The 20,327-nt window shown below is 34.5% G+C and overlaps 1 protein-coding gene across 4 annotated transcripts in view; it reads left to right on the top strand.

The window, feature by feature from the left end:
* The window catches only part of PCDH9 (protocadherin 9), a 722,486-nt gene extending 707,771 nt beyond the window's left edge, over positions 1 to 14,715 (top strand). For all 4 annotated transcript variants that reach the window (XM_068675921.1, XM_068675903.1, XM_068675913.1 and 1 more), the window contains one exon: positions 12,714 to 14,715. In XM_068675921.1, coding sequence (XP_068532022.1) covers positions 12,714 to 13,087 — 374 coding nt within the window. In that variant the 3' untranslated portion in view covers positions 13,088 to 14,715. The remainder of the gene's footprint in view (positions 1 to 12,713) is intronic.
* The last annotated feature ends 5,612 nt before the right edge of the window (positions 14,716 to 20,327 follow it).

The following is a 20,327-nucleotide window of genomic DNA, read 5'->3' as shown; positions in this document are numbered from 1 at the left end:
CCTCAGGGCTGCTCTCAATCCATTCTCTGCCAGTCCTGTATTTGTGCTTGTGATTGCTCTGTCCCAGGTGCAGCACCTTGAACTTGATCTTGGTGAACTCCATGAGGTTTGTCCATCTCTCAAATCTGTTCAGGTCCCTGTGGACGACATCCCTTCCCTCCAGAGGGAGACATCCCTTCCCACACCACACACAGCTTGATGTCATCAGAAAACTTGTTGAGGGTTTACTCAATCCCACCATCCATACCACTGTCAAAGATACTAAACATAACTGGTCTCAATAATGACCCCTGAGGAACACCATTTGTCACTGATCTCTACTTGGACATTGAGCCATTGACCACAAGTCTTTGAGTGTGACCATCCAGTCAGTTCCTTACCCAGTGGTCCATCCCTCAAATCCATGTCTCTCCAATTTAGAGACAAGGGTATCATGGGGACAGTGTCAAATGCTTTGAACAGGTTCAGGCAGATGATGTCAGTTGCTCTTCCCCTATCCACCGATGCTTTAACTCTGTTGTAGAAGGCCACAAGATTTGTCAGGTAAAATCTGCCCTTAGTAAAGCCATGTTGGCTGTCACCAATCACCCTCTTATTTTCCATATGCTTTAGCATAGTTTCCGGGAGGGTCTGCTCCATGATCTTGCCAGACACAGAGGTGAGGCTGACTGGCCTGTAGTTCTATACGTCTTCCCTTACCTCTGTTTTTAAAAATGGGGGTTATGTTATGATCATCTTTGTCCCAAGATTAAAAATCCAGTCTTGTTACTTTTGGAGAGAAATAAACTGAAAACCCCATCCAGGAGTATCTCATAAAACTGCAGTTTGCTTGATATAAGAATGCAGAAATGTAGTGAAAACTTGGACTTTCCTGGAAGTATGGAAACTTTGTATGACAAAGGCAAAATATCCTTTTCCATAAAAGCTAGATCAAATGAAACTATCAGTATCTGTGATTAATACGATAATTATTGCTGGCTTCTATCCTGGTGTCCTGTTTATATGCTCTGTGGTATCTGTGGTGTATTATAGTTAACTTCTGTTTTGGAGACTCTGTAGTTCTCTGGTCTTTTCGTCAAGTTATGCTAGATACTTGGCCTACTGCTATTTCTAGAACTTGCTTGAAAGAACAAAGTTTTATGTCACTTTAAAACATGCCGTGTTCTTTTTAAGAGAAAGTTAAATTTTATTAGAATACAATACCTCATATCAAAAAAAAATGTATTGCAATAAGAAAAATAAACTTTTGTTCTTAAGTTATCCTGTATGTATTAGACTAGTGGCCAGATATTATTACTAGTAATATTCCAAGATTACAGGGAAACTGGAGATACATGGTGATTACAAGGTGGATTACAAATATCTCCAGGGGAGCTGGAGATATTTGGGACAACTATTGAATGACTTACCAACTAAGATGTATATAAACCAACAAAACTACTGAAACCTAACACTTGGCTTGGATTTCATTAACTCTTTATATGTACTTTGAATATCCTAGAGATATTACAGCAAAGAAAACTATATGTGTCTCTGGATGAATATAAAGTTTTTTCCTAGTTTAAAGCCCACACGGGTTTATGGTGCAGTAAATAGCTGACAAAGATACCATTTTAAATCTCAACCATGGAATATAAGCATCTTCACTTTTTCTTAAAAAAAAGTTTTATATTCTCAAAGCTTTTAACTGTATGACCTGTCCTACTATAAGGACTTCAGGAAACCTCAAATATCAGTCTTCTCTCATAAATAGCAACATTTCAGAGTTCTCCACCTATTTCAAAGTGTGGAGAACTCAAATCATTTTGAAGTATTTATTTTCTGAAAGATAAGTTCACTATGGCTAGCACCTCCAACAAGTCTTTTACAGGCTTTATAGAATCCTTCTTCCTGAGTATCATTGTTACTGCCATTGGGTATTTTGTGTAGCTGTCTGATGGTTTATTCACTGGCTGCTGTAACCATGTTGTTTATAATAGAAAATCTTTATTTAATTGGATTTAGAAAAGGACAGATTCCAAGTTATTCTTACATTCTCTAGAATGGCTACAAAATCCTAGACTCATGACACCCGTTTTAAACATATAGAGCTAGATGGATAATTGCTATCTATGGATTCACTTTTTATTAATGAATTTTCTTTTTATCAATGGACAGAAATTTGCACCTCCAGAAAGTGAATTAAGTCTTCAGAACACTGAATCAATCTGTGCAAATGTTTCTCTCTATCTTGACAATAGGAAGCTAGGATGACTGACTGACTGTATAACTGACTTGGTACCAATTAAGTTGCTCATTTCTTAAGTGATTCCTTCACTTGCAGGGGCATTGGACTAGATGATCTTTAAAGAACCCTTCCAGCCTGAACCATTCTGTGATTTTATGAATATATGGCATACTATTTATTAATTTCAGCTATTAAAAAAAAGGTTTTTTTTTAAGTTGAATAAAATACATATATATATAATACATATATAATAGAATGCATAAAATATATGTAATGTACATACAAACTAAATACATAAATATATACATATCTGAACATGTAGTACTTTCATCATATAGATATATATATACATGTATATGATGATAATGACTTGTGTTTTTATTCAGTTATGGATTAGTAAAGCCAATATCCTTACTAGGATAAAATCATCAGGACCTGAGGCCACTCCTGGCCTCAAGGCATGATATGTATTTATTACACATAAGAAGATCAGGCTTCTATTAGGGGATAGAGAGCAACCAAGAAAAGCAACCATTTTATTTAGATTTCTTTTTAAAATCATAAAATTCAAATTAAAAGCAAGTTGACTGGTTTCACTTTTTCTGTATATAAACTAATGGTAAGGCATATTGTAGCTGCATAAAACGTTTTAAAACTGTATAGTAGAGAAATAAATATTACACAGCTATCTTGGTGGCAGTAGTTTTCCAGCATTCTGCCAGATGTTCTCATATTGGATACTACCTTTATTAATATTGAATCCTATATTTTTTTCATACGCAATGTGGATGAATTACTTGCCTAAATTTGATTTTATAATAAACAATTGACAGAATCTCTCAAATGGAGACTTAAGGTTTGTTTTGACTGACAGCATATTTGGGGCCTATTAATAGATCAGAAAATATGACCATGTGAAAAGTGTTGCTGTCTCAGCAGGTTAACTGTAAATCAAATCAACAAAATATTTTGATCAAGCGCCACAAATACAGAGGTGTGAGAGACAAAAGATAGTAAATTATAGAATCATTCGTGTTGGAAAAGACCTCTAAGGTCATCTATTCCAACCTTGACTATAGGACTGACAAGTCTACCACTAAACTATTCTATGAAGTTCTACATGTACACATTTCATGAATACCTCCAGGGATGATGATTCAACCACTTCCCAATGCCACGCAATCCTTTCAGTAAAGAAATTTCTCCAAGTATTCAACCTAACCCCCCTCAGTGCAGTTTGAGGCTATTTCCTCTTATCGTTAGGTGCTTGGAAGAAGAGACAGATCCCCACCTCCATACAACCTCCTCTAAGTCAATTGTAAAGCACAATAAGGTTTTCTGTGAGCCTTCTTTTCTCAAAGATAAACAAATCCAGCTCCCTCAGCTGCTTCGCAAAAGACTTGTTCTCTAGACCCTTCACCATCTTTCTTGCCCCTCTTTGGACATGGTTGCCTTTTCTTTTGACACAAAATGATTGTGACCACTTTATTGTCACCATCCATCACCATTCTTTGGGAATATATACATATATATAAGCAGCAAAATAAACAGCCACATAAGGAAAAAAATGCTAAAAATGAATATTAATCTAAATCTTTGAATGCTGACTGTACTTCAAATCCATTAAGTAATCTAATCAAAATTATAAGCTTCATTTGAATCCTCCTAGGTATTTGTATTTGTTAAATGAGATGATCCTGTTAAGATTAAATATATATCTGGGAAACAATGTTAATTTTGAGGAAAGAAGATTAGATGAGATAACATTCTTCATGGCAGTAGCTTCATTTAATCTTTTTATTATTATTGTTATAGTTAAAAACCATTGTGTTATTGTTGTTGTTAGTTTTCAAAAATCCTATTTACATTTCTTTTTTCCTTCTCATCAGAGAATCATAGAATGTCTTGGATTGGAAGGGACCTTAAGAATCATCTAGTTCCATCCCTAGGTCAGGTTGCCCAGGGCCCCATCCAACTTGGTCTTGAACACTTCCAGGGGTGGGGCAACCACAACTTCTCTTGGCAACCTGTGCCAGTGCCTCACTACCCTGATAGTGAACAATTTCATCCTAATGTTTAGTCTAAATCTAACCTCTTGTAGTTTAAAACCATTCCCCTTCGTCCAATCATTATCTACCCAAGTAAAGAGCCCTTCTCCATCCTTTTTATAAGATCACTTTAAGTATTCAAAGGCCTCAATGAGGTCTCCCCAGAGTCTTCTCTTCTCTAGGCTGAACATCTCCAGTTCTTTCAGCCGTTCATGAGAGGAGAGGTGCTCTAGTCCTTTGATCATCTTTGTGGCCCTCTTCCAGACTCTAACAGGTCCATATCTTTCTTGTGATGGGGCCCCCAAGCTTGGATGCAGTACTCTAGGTGGGATCTCACACGGGCAGAGAAGAGGAGGACAATCACTTCCCTCGACCTGCTGGTCACACCTCTTTTGATGCATCTCTGGGTGCAGTTGGTTTTCTGAACTGCAAGTGCACAGCTGGGTCAAATCAAGCCTTTTGTCCCCCAAAACCCCCAAGTCCTTCTCCACAGGGCTGCTCTCAATAAATTGTTCTCCCAGTCTGTACTCATGTATGGGGTTGCCCTGACTCAGGTGCAGTACCCTGCACTTGGACTTGCTGAACTTCATGCGATTTACATGGGCCCACTTCTCCAGCCTACCCAGGTCTCTTTGAATGTTATCTCTTCCTTCTTTGGTATCAAGTGTATCACTCAGCCTGGTGTCATCAGCAAACTGACTGAGGGTGTACTCAGTCCTGTTGTCTATGTCATTGACGAGAACATTGAAAACTACTGGTTTCACTCACCACTGGCCTCCACCTGAACATAGAACCATTGACCACTACTCTTTGGATGCGACCACTGAGAAAATTCCTTATCCACCAGATGGTCCACTGTTCAAATCCGTATCTTTCTAATTCAGAGATTAGATTGTCATGTGGGACTGTGTCAAAAGCCTTACAGAAGTCCAAGTAGATGGCATTGGCATCCTCATTCTCTAATATTACTATCTGCACCCCTAATATCAGTGTGGAAAACAAATTTTATTTGTTTATTTATTTGTTTTTAATGACAGTATGCATTAAACCAGAGTAATAAAGCAGATTATTTTATATTCTATATTTCTGAAGTGTGATACAATTGGCTACATTCTTCAGTAAAAGTTTATACAGAACACATTTTTGTTTTTATATTTGATGATACATAGAATTTTAATAACAGAAAGAACTAGGAAATTACCCATTAAAGGTATTTTTCCTTTTTTAATACAAGCTTTCATCCAGTTAAATCATAAAAAATAAGATGGCATATAGATCTGAACATAGGCAGTGTGCAGTCTGTGATAACTAACAGAGCTAGATTATTATGACCAGTGAGGAGCATAGAATTATACAGGTTTGAGCTAATCACTCCGCAGCTCAGCTCTATTCCAGACCATGACTGCTTTAGAGCACCTCCTGTGGCATATTCCTATACCCTTGATTGCATGGACCATGCCCCTTTGATTTCAGAGAGTTTTGACTTGCCTGCAGAATGGTCCCAAACATCATCTTTGTCAGTTCATCTATCTATTAATAAAATCAAGACAAACCTAAGCAAGCTTGATCTCTATTAAAAATCACAGAATCATAAAGGTTTGAAAAGACCTTCAAGATCATCTGGTACAGCCATCCCCCTACTACCAATGTCACCCACTAAACCATGCCCTTAAACACCAGGTCCAACCTTTCCTTACACACCCCCAGGGATGGTTACTCCACCCCTTTTCTTGGAAAACCATTCTGAAACTCTACAATCAGATAAGGTGTATTCCACTGAGTTGGGAAATGGGCTGCATGTTATCTTATATGGACAAATGAGTCCTAGAGTTTGGTTAAATCGCTGTGACTTTTCAAGCTACCAAACTGAGATACCATAAAGAAGTACATTCTTACTCAGAGATGTCTCAGAGTATTGAGTCCCACATAAATTCAGTATTAAAGAATTTCTGGTGTAAGAGAACTGGAACAGTAAGGTAATAACATGCAACTGAACTAATTTCAAATGTGTGTTTGATGGCAGAGGTAGAAAGACTTACTCATAAGCTGAACTTACTATTTTTAGAAACATTGGTTTAGAACACTTTGTTGTATTATAAATAAATCTAAACTACTAAACACTGCTGAAATTCCTTATATGCTTTCTCTAAGTGTACTTACTTAGATGTAGCAGCGCACAAACAGCCTTCTGTCACCTGCTCTGCATCTGGTTGAACAGTGGAGTGGATAAAGCAGCATTTTTGTTCAAGTCCGCCAAAACAGGCCACAAAATTCCTTCTAAGGAACATCTAAGTAAGCAGGTCTAGGAAGCCAAATGCTTTAGTCTCCAAAATACTGTATAAAAAGCTAAACTTTTAAAGATCAAGTGTTGGAAGTTGTTTTGCCTTTGAAAATGCAAGGAACTGAAAATGAGTCCAGCCTGCCTGTGTTTCAAAGTGTGGATTCTATGGTACATAAGTACTTCATGAACACGCACAAATGGAAATGCATAGATGTGTATATACATGTATGTATTCAGAAAAAAAAGAAAAAAGTAATTGGAGATGGTCACAGAAAGTTAGGTAAGTTAAAAATAACATGATGACAACAAAGCTATTACTGAGGGAGATGTAACTTGTAAACAGTAATAGAATTAATTATCCAGGAAGTAGAACAAACAAAAATAAGCTTAGAGATGGTTACTCCACTTCAAAAGCTACAATGAAAGGAACTATAGGTGAATGGAACTCAAGACAGAAAATTCATAATAATTTCTAATAGCAATCATGGTGTTAAAAAACACTTCAACAGTAGATTACTAATTTCAGTATTCCCTTTTATTATACTATCTCTGCAGAAAGGAATACAGAAAAGCTTCTTGTTTTTCAGAAGAGCTCTTATTAGCAAGATTGACATTGATTTTATACATCTGTAGGAGAGAGGGATCTGAATCTATCAGAAAGAAAAGGGAACTGGAGCTGTGCCTCACACATTTCCAGAAATGTTTTAAATACAAGTGAGTTCTGAAAAACAAAACAAACTATCAAAAAGGCAGAAAACCTTTCTGTAATCTGCCTGTCAGGATAAACTAAAGGAAGAAAAACTAGCTTGCATTGCTCTATTGTTCAAAATTACAACCTGTTTTTATATGTTTGTTGTGCTTTTAAAATGCCAACCACATTGAGATATTCTATTATAAAGGTAAGGGAACATTTACTTTCTTAACCCTGAGTAGATTTATGCATGAAACATTTCAGTCATCAGAAGACTGAGGCAATTCTGTGCAGAAGCAGAATTTCATGTACTTGAATAATCTCCCAATGCAAAATTAATCTGATAAAGTCAAAGAAGTCATCATGTACAATTTTTGGAATTATAGTTTGAATCGTAGACATCTACAGTTCAGTGGAAAATATTTGGATCACTTAAGTATTTCACATAATTATATAGAAAATATTGTTGTTTTTTTTTTTCCCCTGTCTATTAAAAAAATATTTTTTTTTTTAACATTTAACCAGGCTAGAAATAAAGAACAGGTTCTCATTTATTTCAATAATACTTAAGAGAAAAAAAAGTGTGAAAATAACATATTTATTATAAACTAGTTTACAGTTTCTGTATTTATTACATATAGCAGTTGTAAAATCTCCATGAAATGCAGAAATGTCATTTTGAGTCCAATATATGTGGAAAAGGCTGTAAAAGACACGCAGTTTCAGAAAAGGTCATTTAGTAAAGTAGCCTATGAAAGTTTAAAGAAAAAAACAAAACAAAACACATAATTCTCTGTATTTGAGGTTAAATAGAGCTGAAAATATCATTGCTACTATTGTTGCTTTTTTTTTTTAAGAAGTAATACAAAAAGTTAAATAAGTATGATTGCCTGAAACACAGCTATTTTTCAAATGCACTTAATGATAACACCTCCAAAAAGAAAACATTAAAAAAAAAAAATCAAACTGTCTTAATGAACTTAATTTATCTCACAGTCTTGACTCCTCTTGACTCCTTCAGCATTGATAACAATTTTCTAACTTTCAGCTTTAAGGAAGAGAATTTAAAGAAACAGGTTGAAAAGCAGCTGGTCAACACACCAGAAGCTAGTTGCTAATTGCAGCAGTAAGTTAATCAATGAAACAGCAATTTAGCTTCAGGGTATAATAAACAGAGATAAAAGACCACACAGAAATTCCACCATTAGGATATGACTAGCTACTTAGTGGCATACATTATTTTCCTTCTTACACCTGTCTGCTTTTGAGGAAGCAAGTCATACATCTGCTTGACAGCTATTAAAAGAATAAAAAAACATTTTTGGGTAAGACCTGATATAAATATTTACAAAGACAATTTAAGGGAGTGTTTGTTATGCACTTTTGTGGTTGTTTTCAAAACATTTAACTCCAGAGACAGATGGCTTGTACAGTTTTATCAGCACTTGTGTCATTATATATTCAAGCAGCCAAGACTGATAACCAGCTTCATGTAATACGGATTGTTCAAAGAACAAAAACTTTGAAAAAAGCATATCAATAAGTACTTCAGTGTGGAAAGACTTGATACAGAAAATTCAGTGACATTTTTATGGAGAGAAAGAAAACAAATTAATTCAATTATAAAATTAAAGCAGCAAGAACAGGTTTTTAAGTGGTGTCATTGTATGTGATAATGAAACAACTTTAGAAAATTGGGTGAAAGCTATTGTTCAGCTGTGCTGGTGGAGAAAGATAATTACTATTAAGTCAACATTGTGCTTTCTCTATACAAAACAGCTGACTCTTCAGTGCAAGCTACCCATGGAAGATCTCTCTCCTATCGTACTGCTCATGATTGTTTCACTTCATACTATTGAATAGCAATCTGAATAATGAGAGTCTGAGAAAAGAATATGTTTATACTTGAGAACATAATTACACAAAACAGAAGCTAAAGAAAACCCAAATATCTTTTTTTTTTTTTGTATATGTGATTATTATTCCTTGAAGAAAATATATTTATTTTTTTTTGTGTGTGTGGTCCTTTAAAAAAAAAAAAAATTACACATATCTGTTTATTTTCTTCTTCCAGAATCTCACAGTAGGATACTTGTAGAGTTCCTTAAATTCTCATAATCCACATTATTATCAAAAACATTTACAAAAACATCGTGTTTGTACCTAAGGGACTTAACTGGAAATCAGATATGACAGACATCACACACATAATGAATGAAGCTGCCTTACTCCTGAACCAGACAGAACGATCATTCCTTGTAGCAGCTCAATAGTAAAATAGATTGCTTAAAGAAATCTATGTTTATAAACAACAACAAAAAAACTTTGTGGAATTCTTTTTGTCTTGTGATGGTTTAAAACAAAAGTAATTAAAGTAATTTAGCTTTAATTATGTATTAGATGGACCCTTCCAAGGCCTTCTAGAAACTTAAACTTCACAATATTTTAATAAAGCAAGTAAATCTTCCTTGTATTTTACAGATTGGATAGCATGAGTCAGAGTATTTGAAAATATTCACACTGACATGAGTAGGAGTGTGAACCTGTTCCCAAGTCTGAATATGTATTTCATTCACAGATTTCTATGTACAAGCATAAGTAGAGGTGTGTGCAAACTTGCACCATACCTCACAGCTATCTGAATGATTATACAGCTAAAGCAAGTGTGCAAGTGTTACTCTGGTTTTCCTAGTCCCCTTCTAAGAGCAGAGGTCTCACTCTGCTTACAGCTGTTTTTTGATGTGACCTACACTCATACAAAAACTATAATTCATCCCCTAGAGGGGCTATGATAGTCTTGGCTTTAGCTGAAATCTCTGCATAAGGAGTTTTGAATGGTTGAGGATGTGTGCACCAGTCCAAGTGGGACAGCAGTTCTTTGTTAAACCAAGCCAAACCAAACCTTTGGAAACAAATAAACAAAAACAAAAACAATGACCGCGGAAAAAGGAACTGTTCCTCCTGATTAGGTGATCATCTCAGCATTGTCATCCCATTCCTATTCTCTGTTGTTCACAGTAATAGATATCTTAATATTTCAGAGCTCTCCATAAAATTTAACAGCTTAAATATGACTAAGGCAAAGTATATTTAAGCCCATTCTTAGCTTAATGGCATCATCAGCCTAGAACTGTTAAAGAAGAAAGCAAAATACATGAAGTAGATCTTCCCCCAAAAAGTGTTTAATGTAGTTTAGAGGGACACATATGTTTTATCCTAAGTAAAATCAGCTGATTAATCATACATTGTAAATGGAAATAAATGCCTTATCTCTTGAAATGTATTTAACTAAGCAGAAAAATAAACTTATCCCTTTCAGAACTGTAGTAGTGAAGGGTCTACTGTTTACTTCTTACTCCACAGCAAATTGGAAGCACAGAGACAATACACTGTATTTTTTGAAATGTGTTATTCTGTGGTGAGCATTCTTTATGTATTGAAAGTTTAAATCCCAGTCAAACCTTTCCTCCTTGGTCAGCAAGACAGCAGTATATTGTGAGAGTGGGCAGGTTGGAAATAATAGATTGCGGCTGATTGCGTTTTGTCACTTCAACACTGTATTCTTCAGATATTCAAAAAGAGGAGCTATTCAGAAATAACACAACAAGTTATATTTGAACATGCAGAAATATATTTTATTACATTCTCAATGTGTGTGTAAAAGCAGTGTGTTGATAATCTATGGAAATGACTACCATGTGTTGTTATGTTACAATTTAAAAAAAAAAAACACAACAAACAAACAAAAACTGAAAGAATAGTAATTTCCTTTAAATTAATTGGGATAATTTGAGTAATCAGAAAAAGGCATATTACTAAGAGTAATTTAATGTACATGCGTGGAGTACAAGAGAATGAAATATTCTTTAGCATTGTAAAACAGAAATCTTTGTTAAAGTGTCCTCACTTATCATTTTGCATCTCAATTATATTATTGTAAAGACACTTTTGCTGATACACCACTGACATTTTTCTTGATTAGTACTGCTTTTAAAGATGCTTTATAACTTCACTATTCATTCCTACCTGCTAAAATTCTTTCTCAAAAATCAATCTGTAATTTCCTTCCTGTCACTGGGATGTTTAATCAAGGAAAAATGTCTCCTTAACTCTTCAAATATCTACAACATTAGCCAGTTGATTTATTCTAAAGACAGGAAGAAGTCTCAAAATTCTTGCTCAAAATTGCAATACAGTTACCAAATCATGACAAAGCATATCTATCTCAGATATTGAGAAATATCTCACAAAGACACACGAAGTGGTTTCTCTACCTTTTTACTGGCTTATAAACCCATTCTAGTCAGATGAGAAAGTTCAGTCATTTTGGAATGCAGTAAGACTTAGAAGAATTTAGTGCTGCTGAAGACATGGTTGACCTGCTAGATTGCAAGATGTTTGCAACTGGCCAACTGTGTCCTCAGTTGTTGTGAAAAATGATGTGGATATTTCATATTCATAGTGCATTAGCAGTCTTCATTTCTGCCTCCTGTGGTCTCTTATTCCTCATTTACAGAGAATTATGAGAAAAGATCTTTATCATGAACAAGATTTACATAAGTTTTATTTTTTTCTTATCCCTTTAATTTTATTTTTGCTGAGATGTGTGTTAATAGCCAAAAGAATCACGTTTTTTAATCTGTTTTCTATTACAATCTTTGTAGTGTTTCATGGTTTCATATCAAATCCAGCACAGTTTAATTTGGCTCCCACTTTTGGGGAGTGTACATCAGAGCTTTATGGGTAGCTATCTAGAATTATGCACCCTGATCTGAATTAGTAAAATAGTAGAAGCTACAATTTTTCAGAGAATTCCTTTGGGCAGCCCATTTTTGGATAACAAAAGTGTTTCTCAGACTGAAGTAGGCTGTTAGTTTGCCAAGGCATTACAGGCATAAGGTGAGCTGAAAGCAGAGCAGAACATTAAAGAAGACTATAGAATTTTATTAGGAACATAAATTCTCACTCAAAATCTGCAAGGCTATACTTACTTCCACTGACGTATTCACCCACCTAGATCTATGTTTTCAGTAAGTATGAATGAATAGAGGAGTTATATTTATTCAAAGTAGGACTTGAGACTGATAACTTAGGGCTAATAGAACTGCATTTCCACTTTTGAAAACTGTATATGCATACATATACTATGTATATGCCTACATTCAGAGACTGTATATATAGAGAACACATGCCCCACAAAGCAGCCATCCCAATGCGATGAAAATTTATCTAAAATTTACCATGAACATTAACAGATTTACCTGAAAGAGAGCAGTATTTTGTTTCAAACTCTTTAATATTCTTATGACGTTTATGTACACATGTAATAAAAAATATCACAATCTAATATTATGTCTTTTTTTCCCTCTCTTTCTCCTCTCCTCTCTTACTCTCTTCTCCCTCCGCCCTCTTCCTCCCCCTTTCCCCACCCCCACCCCTTTTTTTTTTTTTTTTTGTCTTCTACAGATGGGCCTCTAGGACCACGAGGATTAGCTGAAGCTACGGAGATGTGCACGCAAGAATGCCTGGTTTTGGGTCATTCAGATAACTGTTGGATGCCTCCCAGCTTGGGATCGTACCAACAGCCAAAGTCTCCTCTCTCTACCTTTGCACCTCAGAAAGAATGGGTTAAGAAGGACAAACTAGTTAATGGACACACATTGACCAGGACCTGGAAAGAAGATAGCAACAGAAACCAATTCAGTGACCGAAAGCAGTATGGTTCCAGTGAGGGCCACTTCAACACTGGTAATCACATGACTGACATTCCTCTGGCCAATTTGAAGTCTTATAAACAGGCCTCGGGAGCTGTTGAGAGTCCAAAGGAGCACCAGCTATAAGAAAGGATCACTTTGGACCAATGACTTTAGCCTACTTAGACTTCCTAATACTGTGTGTGTGTGTCAGAGCTTTATGTACTAGGTAGACCTCTAGAACTATTCTTCACCTACTAGAGATATGCATATCTTTATGTTAGCACCGTAGAAGGTATGATGTCCTGAAACAGGAAAGAGTGTTACTACTAGTTGTGTGATTTTGTTAAATAGACCTGATTAAAATCTGCAGCGATCTCTCCAGTTTGCAAATATTCTTTTTGTTTGTTTATTTGTTTTGACCCTGGACTGCTGCTATGAACAACGGAAGATGCATTTGGAGAGTGAGAGTGCAAGAAAGTTCAGTGTATTGCAATGATTAAAAAGAATATCCAGTTAGAAAATTGTGCTTTTGTTGTCATTGAACTATGCTGGGACCATTATACTTGAGATCATATTGCAAACAAAACAACTGAAACTGTAAACATTAAACCTATTGTGCTATTAACCATGTTAGTGGACACTTATAAGTCAATCAGTGTTCAAATACTTGTAAATAGAAACAATTACTACTTACAAATTTCGTGTACTTATAACATTCACTTGAAAAGATATGGTAGCATATTTCGGTGTTTCACAATTGCTTTTTACTTTCTTTCATTTGCTTCCTGTTGTTTTGCTTTCATTTTCAGTGATGGTGTTTCTGTGTTAGTATTCTCTCTGACACACTACGTTCCAAGGAGCTCAAAGAACTTGTGTTAAAATGCAAAAAATGATTGATGAGGTGGGAGAGAAGGGTGTTGGTAGAAAGGAAATAAAAAAAAAAAAATAAAAGGAAAGAAAAAAAAGTTTTTCTTTCTAAGTAGTAGCAAGTGATGCCGGCCTTATTTTTTTTTAATTCATTTTTTTTTCCTCCTGAAATATTAAGCAATGAAAGGGTACATGTAAGGGCTTAAAATATTAGCAAACTACTATTATTATTATTATTTAACTTCCATTTTGTTTCATAAAACAGGGAGACTGCAAAAGAGAGAATATTTAGGTCTTTGTTGGTGGAACAGGTATGGGGGAAAGATGCTAATTTGAAATCCTTGATCAAGTTAGCTGCAGTCTAGCATTTAACGAGTAGTAGCTGACATTGATCTCAGACAGAATATATGGAGGAAATTATACAGGAACAAAATACAATAATCATGTTTTTCTAATTGGGCAAGTGTGTGTCTATACCTAAGACAGTTTGTATTACTGAAACAGCAGCATTTGTGTTGATCTTCATCTGAATTAATGTTGTAGTAACACAAGTGTTTTTAGACCATAACCACAGAATATTTAATGTGTTGTGCCTTCATGATGTAACAGAGCATTCTCCTGGTAGGCTAGTTGGGGGAACTAAAGGGATAAATCTCTAATTATTGCTGTTTAACTGTTTGTTATCATAGTTGGTCAATGCCTGGCAGGTACCAGTATCATGTCACCTCCATCAAACTAGCAGAGTGACTCCTAATGTTAATAAGATCTAAGTTGCACGCAAAGTAAATCCAAATCCAAGCATTCCTAGATGGTTTTTGTTAAGGCATGACAGATAATTTACACAAATAAATAGCATGCGGAAAAAAAAAAAAAAGTCCTTACAGAAATAAAGCAAAAGTTACTTATGCCACACTGAAATTTCAGTCTTAAAAACAACAAACAAACAAACAAACAAACAAAAAACAGTTAGATGATCTGAAGGTGATTTTATTCATACCAAAACCATAAACATTTTCTTTGTTCTTCCTTATTCTTTTGTATACAGCAGCTCACTTTTTTTTTTTTTTTCCTTCCACAATATAAAAGGCATAAAATGGGCTAGGGATGCATTGCTTATTGCAGTACTTATGTCAGTTTGTGAGGGGTGTTTGATAACTTTGACAGAATAAATATTTAATCAGTTATCCTTGTTACTACTTTGCCACTTCAGCATTATTTAGTTATTCAGCTCCTGCAATAAGTGTTCTGAATTCATGGTTGTGTTGTGTTAGTTCTTCAGGAGATGCCACAGGGACTTTATTCCTGTTAATTTCTCCTTTCTTTTGTTGTTGGTTCATTTTTGTTTTGTTTTGCTTCATTCTGAATTTCTAGTTATTTTTACAAGCATATCATGGTCCATTTGGTTCATATAGAATATTTGGTTCATCAGAATGGAATATAGAAGAAATGATAAATGCTGAGGGACATACTTCAACATATATAATAATCATACTGTCATGAATCTTTGTAATAGTACAGCTATAGCATATAGAAAGGTTAGCACTTACCTCAGTCCTTCATTTGAGAATAGAAAAAAAAGTCTTATCAAAACATGGCAAATATTTTCTTACAAGAAAAAAAAAAGTATGGATATACAACAGTTTTTGTTGTGGTACAGTGGAGAAAAAAGGGGAAAGGGGAGAGGAGAGGAGAGGAGAGGAGAGGAGAGGAGAGGAGAGGAGAGGAGAGGAGAGGAGAGGAGAGGAGAGGAGAGGAGAGGAGAGGAGAGGAGAGGAGAGGAGAGGAGAGGAGAGGAGAGGAGAGGAGAGGAGAGGAGAGGAGAGGAGAGGAGAGGAAACCAGCAACCCCGAAAAAGAAGTAACAACAAAAAATAACCTATTTTTGAACATGCTGATTTTCAAAGTAGAGGTAGTAGAGGTATCAACAGTTCAGAGCACTGGGTTCCATATTAAAAACAGAAATAGAATAGTTATTTACAAACCCAAATAACACCAACTATTTTAAATTATATGTGCCTTTTTAAATAGACTATGTTTGAAAAAAAAAATCCTATCAAAGACAGAAAATTCCTTCCTTATAAATAAGAATAATCACAATGATGTGACTATTACTACAGAAATGGCAGTTTCTGTTTCCTCATTCAGTTTCCTCAATTCAAATGTGCTGACATTTGAATGTCAACCTGTGCAGGAGGAGTACAAGCAAATATGATTTAAATTCATGGCAGGTGAAATTTCTCTCTCTCTCTTTTTTTTTTTTTTTACTATAGTTCTAGATGCTTAAAGCCTTATCCAACATTTAAATACTTATTATAACAAAACAAAGAAACAAGTAAACAAAACCCATGAAAAACAAACAAACAAAAACAAAACAAGCAAACAAACAAAAAAACAGCAGGAAATAAATACCTGTAACACTGAGGATTATACCTCAATCCAAAGGGATATTTTTCCATGTAATCTGGATTTGGCCCTAAACCTCTACAGGTTTAAACCTCTACTCAGTAAAAATACACATTTTTAATTCACAACTATTTTGTTCAATCTGTAATAGTGTGTACTTCTGTATAAAACTCACACAAGCACCCCCCAAAAAATAATAAAAAATATTGACAAATAAAAACAATACCACTGCACAAAATGAGAAGGCAGCTGACCCTTATTTAAGTTTGCTATCTTTGTATCTCTGAAGCTAAACATAACTTAAAATTATTGGTAACATGGAATGATATGGACACCTTCCTCATTCGAGTTCTATTTTTTTTTCTTCAACTAAGAAAATTGGGTACCATTTATTTATTATTATTTTTCAGTTTGAAAGGACTGATAAAAATTAAACCAAAGTTTTTTTGTTTGTTTGTTTGTTTTGTTTGCTTTTTTTTCAATTGTCCTTTATTTTTATTATCACCAATTCTTTGTCCAAATAGAAAATAGAAAACAGGTATAGATTAAATTTGTTTAGTGTTACTTAATCTGTGCCAAACTCTTTATAAAGGCAGAGTAGTCAGGATGATTTCCCAAGCAACTGTCTGAAGGCAGACAGAAAGATACATGGAGCAGAATTAAGGAGGATGCAGTAATACAAGTCAATTTTAACAGATAAAAAGACAATGATATTTACATTACTCATCCAATGTGACGATTATTTTTTAGCAAGTTATAAATATGAATCATGATCAGAAAGAATTATTTGGACTTGAACGTAGTCTAATGAAGAAAATTAGGAAGCTTTGAATCTATAAATGACATAAAGAAGAAATGCATATCTGTCAGAGAGCAAAGTGCTGCAATGATGAAGACTGTCAAAGCTGACATGAGAAAACAGAGAAATACAGAATAGAGGTGCACAATGGAGATAAGTTTTGTCTTGGGAAGTTTTGAAAAAGGGAGTGTACTAGTAGCTTTTCAAAATAGAAGGATGCAGTGAGAATCATGGCACATGGAAATAGGTGAGATGTGGGACCCATGGTATGATAAAAAATATATGTGTAGTGTCTAACAGCCTTAGGCAGTAGTATCTGATACCTCAAAAACAGGTTACAAACTAATGACATGAGAGTGATTCAGTGGTATCGTATCTAGATTATCTAGATCAGACAGAACAACAAGTAGTCTGCGATGAGTCTGATTTGCTGTGACCACAAAATATTTACCTGATTCAGATGTTAATCTTTCTATATGTATTAGGTCGACATGTATTGTTGACCTAAAATAAAATAAGCAGTAAGAGTTCTCTACAGCATGTGTACTCATGTATGCCAATTCAGATAGTGAAAGCAACTAAGTACTCACAACATCGTCTCTAAATCCTCAGTTCTTTCCTGCTTAATATGCTAAGCATAATTGTGTTTAAAAACCTCAATTTTATTTAATGTATATGCTTGCTTTCTACTGTGAAGAAAATCTTCAAAGTGGAAATGAATTCTGGAGCAGTGAAGTCTCTTTTACTCTGTAAAAATATGATATAATATCAACTAGAAATGTGAATCCATTCAATACATCATGGACAGTCAAACTCTAAGTAAACTAACATTAGGTGTTTTATTTTATTTAAAAAAAAAACAAAAAACAAACTTTCGCTGATGATCACCTTAGTAGATACATCCATCAAATACAATCATCCCATAATCCAAAACCTCCTATCACTCTTCCTCTCATTCTAGAAAACAGTTATTTGTAGATGCCTCCTTTTCAAATTAAAGTCATCTTTTAATTAATTTATTTTTATTTTTCTCCCCACACATTGTCTGAGTGGATTGATTTACTTTGTCAGCTTGGCTTCTCTAAAAAATAATATCTTATATAACACAGCTGTTCATATGATAAATTTCTTGTGAGGTCCCATTTTATATTTTATTTTCAACCAGTTGAGCACTGTAAGATCATAACATAAAGAAACAGATCCTGACTTTTCAGGCTTATGTGAACCTATTATAAAACAAAATGTCAGGACCTGGCCCACAATTACTAACCAAAATAACAAGTATTTTAGCATGCATTGGACTAGCAAATGTTTGAGAGGAAGCAAATTTGTAATCTCCAGGTTTAAAAAAACACAATGTAGTTTATTCAGAAACTGAAATTAATGCTAACAAATGCAGAAAAATATGGTTATTTTGTTGTTGTTATTGCTGTTGTTGTTTTATATAGACACATGACTTCATTCAGGACTAATAGAACTTATGTGCTTGATATGTATCCTTATCCTGAAAAATACTGTGCAACTCTTTTTAGACACTGAGTGCATTCAATTTCTCTAAAACACAGCAGCATCCATAATCTTGTAGGAGAAGCTCAGCTTTTCACTGGACTGGGTCCACAGTGAGAGGAATATTACACACATGCATGCCGTATGTTAAGTTTTGAAGCATGAATGCTTTCTCTAACAGCAACACCTCATGGCTCTACCTGCATCTTTAAGTTGATACTGTTACCTAATTGTCTGTAAAAGTATGTTTTTAACTTCCAGAAAGAATCTCCATTTCTCATTGTATATTACAAAAAGAAAGAACTGAAAGAAAATAATATCCCTCATCTTAAATACAATTTTTGTTTGTTTGTTTGTTTTGTTGCTGTTTTTTTTTTTTTTTTTTTTTTTTTTTTTTTTTTTTTTGACCACAGCCATTCTTTAACCAACCTGTTGTGCCTGGGTATTGCAACACATTCTAATATTGCATGGCATGTAAATAGATACCTTAATTACTCATAATGATATGATTATATACACATATATATATATATATTATATATATATACTTAACTATTATCAATCACATAATTACTCAGTATTATTTAATGGAATTTTGGGAGTATGGATTTTGTTGTTTGATGTACTTTAAACTGTATGAAGCAGCATATTCTTAAGATTACCCTCACCAATGCTTTTGATTATTTATTCATTAAATAAAGTGCTTTCTTTTGCTTATAATCCTGTTTGTACAACCATGTGATAATGTTAAAATGGGTAAGTACTGTACGGGAGTTATAACTGTTTCTTCTCTTGTCTAAATATATACTTATAACAATATTTATTAGTGATCTGAGTTTTAAGTACGTGTCTTTTTATGTGTTTACTACCTCCTTGCACATAGTCCAAATTTAAAGGAAAACTAAGATAACTTTTCCTCATGTAATGGTGAATACCCTGATGGCTTTTGAAAGTGTTTGCCCTTCTTCACAAGTGAAATTAGGATGAAATGTGTGCTTCAAATGTCCACTAAAATAAATGCATAATACAAAACTTAGAGTTTTTCTTATTACAAGTGAACAAGCATTCCACATTTTTTAAGATAAGATAAATTAAGCCTCAGATGGGGGAGGGGTAGGACCTGTACTCAGAGAATAATGTATAGAAGGGCTTATTTAACAGATATGTGAGAAATCTGGTGCACTAAAGAGTGTTTTTTTCATTTCACAGTCTAATTTCATTTTTGTATATTAGAGGGGATCAGCTAGGATGTTTGCTTCTTTGAGGATCTCAAGCATTTCTTACTGATGAAACTGAAAACCGTTTTTGTTGACTCTTAGTTACAACAAAGTTATTATTTATATATTTTATTTATTCATTTATTTATTTTACTTTGGAAAGCTAAAATTTCACTAATATTTAAATGTGTGTTTGCTTGAAGAAAACTCATCTTCTGTCTTCTTTACATTCAATACAATATTACATAGACAGTTTCTGCCTTTCCCTTTCTTCCCCATTGCCTTGGATGTCCTGGTTACATATGGAGAGGTAAGTGCTACGGTGCCATAAAATGGTAGACTGAACTTGAGGGAGTTGTGGATTCCTTGTGCCTACCCAAACTGAATGGTTCTTTTAAGTCCCTTGGTAGCCTCTTAGGGAACGCTGTATGAACATTATTTCCACCAACCATCTCCTAAGGGTCCCTCCTACAATTTTCTTTTTCTCAGATACCTTGAGAGCCTACCTGTACTCCTCAAAGATTTCATCACTAAGCTAAATCTGTTGTTATGTTATATTTACCTGTACCACTTTCTTCCTATGATATAACAGT

Source organism: Anas acuta, chromosome 1 (genome assembly GCF_963932015.1).
Source record: "Anas acuta chromosome 1, bAnaAcu1.1, whole genome shotgun sequence".
Lineage (NCBI taxonomy): Eukaryota > Metazoa > Chordata > Aves > Anseriformes > Anatidae > Anas > Anas acuta.
This window is presented reverse-complemented; position numbering and strand designations above follow the sequence as displayed.